General features: G+C 32.5%; 2 protein-coding genes across 2 annotated transcripts; one reads left to right on the forward strand and one right to left on the reverse strand.

Annotated features, from left to right (window-relative positions):
* Nucleotides 1-610: 610 nt before the first annotated feature.
* On the reverse strand, nt 611-1,399 carry LOAG_13210 (hypothetical protein; the record flags this gene model as incomplete). Its single annotated transcript, XM_003148720.1, has 3 exons — nt 611-711; nt 857-937; nt 1,303-1,399. The coding sequence occupies 3 exons, from the start codon at nt 1,397-1,399 to the stop codon at nt 611-613; spliced, it is 279 nt and encodes a 92-aa protein (XP_003148768.1).
* Nucleotides 1,400-3,309: 1,910 nt separating this feature from the next.
* Nucleotides 3,310-3,575, forward strand: LOAG_19050 (hypothetical protein; the record flags this gene model as incomplete). Its single annotated transcript, XM_020451706.1, has 2 exons — nt 3,310-3,324; nt 3,417-3,575. The coding sequence occupies 2 exons, from the start codon at nt 3,310-3,312 to the stop codon at nt 3,573-3,575; spliced, it is 174 nt and encodes a 57-aa protein (XP_020304492.1).
* Nucleotides 3,576-4,112: the final 537 nt, after the last annotated feature.

Consider the following 4,112-nt stretch of genomic DNA (forward strand, 5'->3'; position numbering starts at 1 on the left):
ACTTATCCGCACCAGTCCTTAATATGTATTTCTCAAGCGATGATTTCTTTCCCAATTATCTTTATACCAATCTTCGCCTTTGTGGAGTAGTAATTCTTCAATAAAATAAAATGAGATTTTTCAAATTTCCACTATTTATTGGTTTCCCCTTTCATCTTCCCATGTTTTATAAAATGTCATTAAGCATTTATCTCAGATTATTCTTAAGATAGCTCTCATATTCGGCATATTTCCTTCCCAATGTTAAAAGATCATTGATCTATATATAACAAATCGAAGAATAGAAGCGGAAATTTGGGAAAACAATTGCATCTAGAAATTAGGTAGTGGTTTCTTTTCAATCGAATCCGAGTTTTAATATCACAAAAGTTTTTTAAATGTTACGGATAAATCTGGCAATATTTCATTGTAATAAATATTGTATTCATATTATTTTAAAAAATCGGCAAAAATATTTACAAAACCTAACAAATTGATGAATCACATTTCTAATTTGATATAATTTTGGTACCGCAATTTTGCATTCTCGGCAGTTATGCCTTTGGTTATTCAAATAAATGAATTGTGATCATTGATCTTCATCACTTGTACAATTACAGATCTCCTAACTTCACTTTATCAAATCAAGAGATTTTCCCAGAGATAAAAACGGTTTCTGCATTAAAATAAACAATGGTCCATCTTCCACTGTGCCACAATTCATCGATATTGCTGCAATCGTTGTGTAAAAATAATTATGCAAATTTATTTCCTCCTAAACAGAAAGAAGCCAGCAAATGAAACCTGAAGGAGTATAAAATAAAAGTTCTCGAAATGATTAATACTAATAAATCAGTTCTGTGTGAAATGAACATACATTCTTCTACTTTTGTTGTCGCTATTAATCGGCCATCTTCCCATAACTTATCTGTTTTATAATCTGTGACAACCTCCGCAGCTGAAATTAATGCCACGATAGTACTGAACAAGGAGAGACCTTTGAGATTTGGAATGGTTATTACTATCGCCTAAATTTATCAACCCATAACAATAAGAATTGTGTCTTCCACTTTTTCAGATTTTTTTTCTGCCAAAGCAGTAAAGTAGTAAAGTAACTCTCGTTGTCTCTACAACAAAAATAAAAATCAATGGTATTCGAACCAATACAGTTACCATTGAAATTATTTCTGCTATCAAATGTTGTTTTACGAGAAATCCCAAATGAAAAAGCTGGAATGATGAAGAATGCAATATGTACATAGTAGACTTGCATTTTATTAGGGAGCAAATCAGAATCATAAAAAAGTGAGATGTATAGCATACCTACTCCTCTTTCTCCCGCTCCTACTCCTCCACGTGCAGCTGGAGCGGCAGCCTGGCAATAGATGAAAAAAGCAATATGTACTATTAACTTTGCCATATTTAAAATCGTTTGTATAATAATTTCGATGTTTTCTAAAGACAAGTTTTACTTTATTGAAAAATAGCAGCCATTTTAAAAAGAGTCTTAGTTAAACGCTTAATGACATTTTCTAAAACATTAGAAATGGGAAGTCGACAAGTATCCTTTGGAACCTTTTGACGTTTGCAAAATGTCTCAAATCCATTTCATGTCATTCAGCAAAACAACAACCGCAAAAAAAAAACTGATCCGAGCTCTCACTTCATATGACACAATAATGATCAGATAAATATTATTCGGCAAGTTATCGCCGTCATGGCAAGTAATCTGCATGTTGACCTTATAATTCATTATCATACAATAAATATATTCTTGAACATATGTAATTAAGATGATTAAGTTCTGAAGCAGTGTCGAGGATGGTCAACATTAGCCCACGAAATTATCACTGATAAAGCAGTGTCTAAGAGCATTTTTTAAACACTGGCAGGAAAAAAGAATGGTAGAACCATTAATAGTTGAAGACTCAACAAAGGCGCTTTTTATACTTCCGCAGCGGAATCTTGGAGGACATCCTGCCCGATATTAGCGGATCAATGCTCTATTTTCTACATTTCTCGAGTGTAGCAAAAAGAGAACTGTCTCGGACAGACAATGATATGAACGAGTTTTGAATGTTCAGTTCTACTATTCAGCGATAACAATGTGTTGTCATCCTTTTGTACAAATTAATTGTGTTCACTAAATATGTTATTCAACGCTCGAACGCTCGGAAGCAAATTTTGTTTTTGTCTGAAATTTCTGCAATTCAAATTTAGGAAGCAAATGTATCGATTTCCTTTTAAACTGAGCTAGTGAATTTTTGAATATTATTAAGGTTTCTTTGATGCTATTGATAAATACGAATTTCTTTGAATTTCTTTCCTGAATTTTTGCACAAAGAAATTGAATTTTTTTGTTGAATTTCTTCGATAGCACATATGTTCGTTTTGATATGTTAATAATACACAAATGTACATTTGTTGATTTTTTAGGTAGAATAAATGGTAAGTAGCTAGCAATGTGCGAACGTATATTTTTGACTCTTCAGACAGCGCAGGTATGTTTGTCGTTATTTATTGGTGCGCAAATGCGCGTTTGTTGTTTTTGTGGTAATACGTGTCAGCGACAAGCTGGAAATGCTTAAATGTTTGTTTGCTACAAGTCAGCAATGTGCAAATGAACGTATAATGAGTTTTGAAACAGGATAGACAGGTGTTTGTGATAATTTTTTTTTTTCTTTTTAAAAAAACAAACAATCAAGATTCAATAACTGCATGTTTTCTCATGTCATTTTACTAATTGCATCCTTTTTCTTTATTAATCTTATTTTGGTGTTATTTCGAATTAATACAGTATAAGTTCATCTTTGTGCATGGATCATTTTTCCCTGCAAGCCTACTATAAGTTATTCATCTTTTATACTAACAGAAGCAAACTGTAATCATTGTCAAATTATGCCAAAATCATCCAATGTTGAGATTTAATCGTTTTTGATACAAATACTTTGCATCAATTAAAAGTGACAGTCGAATGATCATAATACTTGGATGGTAATGATAATGAAGTGATACTTCGGTGATAATGAAATCTCTCTGTTTCTAAATGTACTAAGAATTGTAAGCAGAAGGCATAATAGCGAAAACAATTTAAGGAATGCAATTAGAATTAGAATTGAACCAATATACCAAGAGTGTAATTCATTCCGCCCCAAAAGATCAATGCAAAACTTCACTGAATATTTAATATTCAATGGGTATATTAATCATTGTTATGTTTGTCCTTAACTGCAACAGTTTCTTCAGTAATTGGAGAAAAACAAAACGATATATGTTTGTCAGTCGCCTGAAATGGTATCATGTGAGTTAATTAAAGCTTAATGCATCAGTATGCAACACTCCAAGGTATCATATTTATAGCGAAGTGAAGGATTTCATTTCTAAAGCTTATTAAAAGTACGATCTTCGGAACCTAATGAAATAATCATGAATCCCAGGGTCCTATGGCATTGGCCATTGTGATTAGTAACGATCTCAGAAATACTAATGAAGGCATTAAAAGTGAAACACTGACTGTAGCCGACGAAATTCGAAAGTATGTACCAAATGTACCAATTTGCATTGTTGCTCAATCGGATAATCGAGAGAAGACGTAAGTTAGACTTGATTGTTTCTTGGCTAACAGATCAATCTAGAATGGAGTAATACCGGAAAGAGTTGATTATGACAATATTCATCCAAAGAATGTTTTTGATAAGATGAGCATTAATTCCGGTGTCGAATCAGAATGTCTTTCTTGACGGTCTCCAAAATAGGGCGAATGCTACAATAATTATGAAAAAACGATGAATGTTTTAACATTGTCGCAATAAATATGTTTATTTCGGTACACCCATCAATCCGATAGGGACTGGTAGAGTGTTAATATTCCACGGATCTGATGTAAGCGCGTCGACCCTTGTCGTAGATAAAAATAACAGCGAAATGTTGAGAACAAAGTTTGAGAACTGGAAGGTTTGACTTGTTTATTCGCTCTAATTGTTTTTTAATTTATTTCAGTTTATTCGTAATCGTTAATATTCTGAAGTCATTTTCTCATTAAAAGCATGTCAATTCTTCAAAATTTTGGGATTTGACTGCGTTTCTTGTATGACTTCATATGTTTGTCAAAATATATCAAAAACATGCTCGTT

This window comes from Loa loa (genome assembly GCF_000183805.2).
Source record: "Loa loa unplaced genomic scaffold supercont3.1067, whole genome shotgun sequence".
Classification (NCBI taxonomy): domain Eukaryota; kingdom Metazoa; phylum Nematoda; class Chromadorea; order Rhabditida; family Onchocercidae; genus Loa; species Loa loa.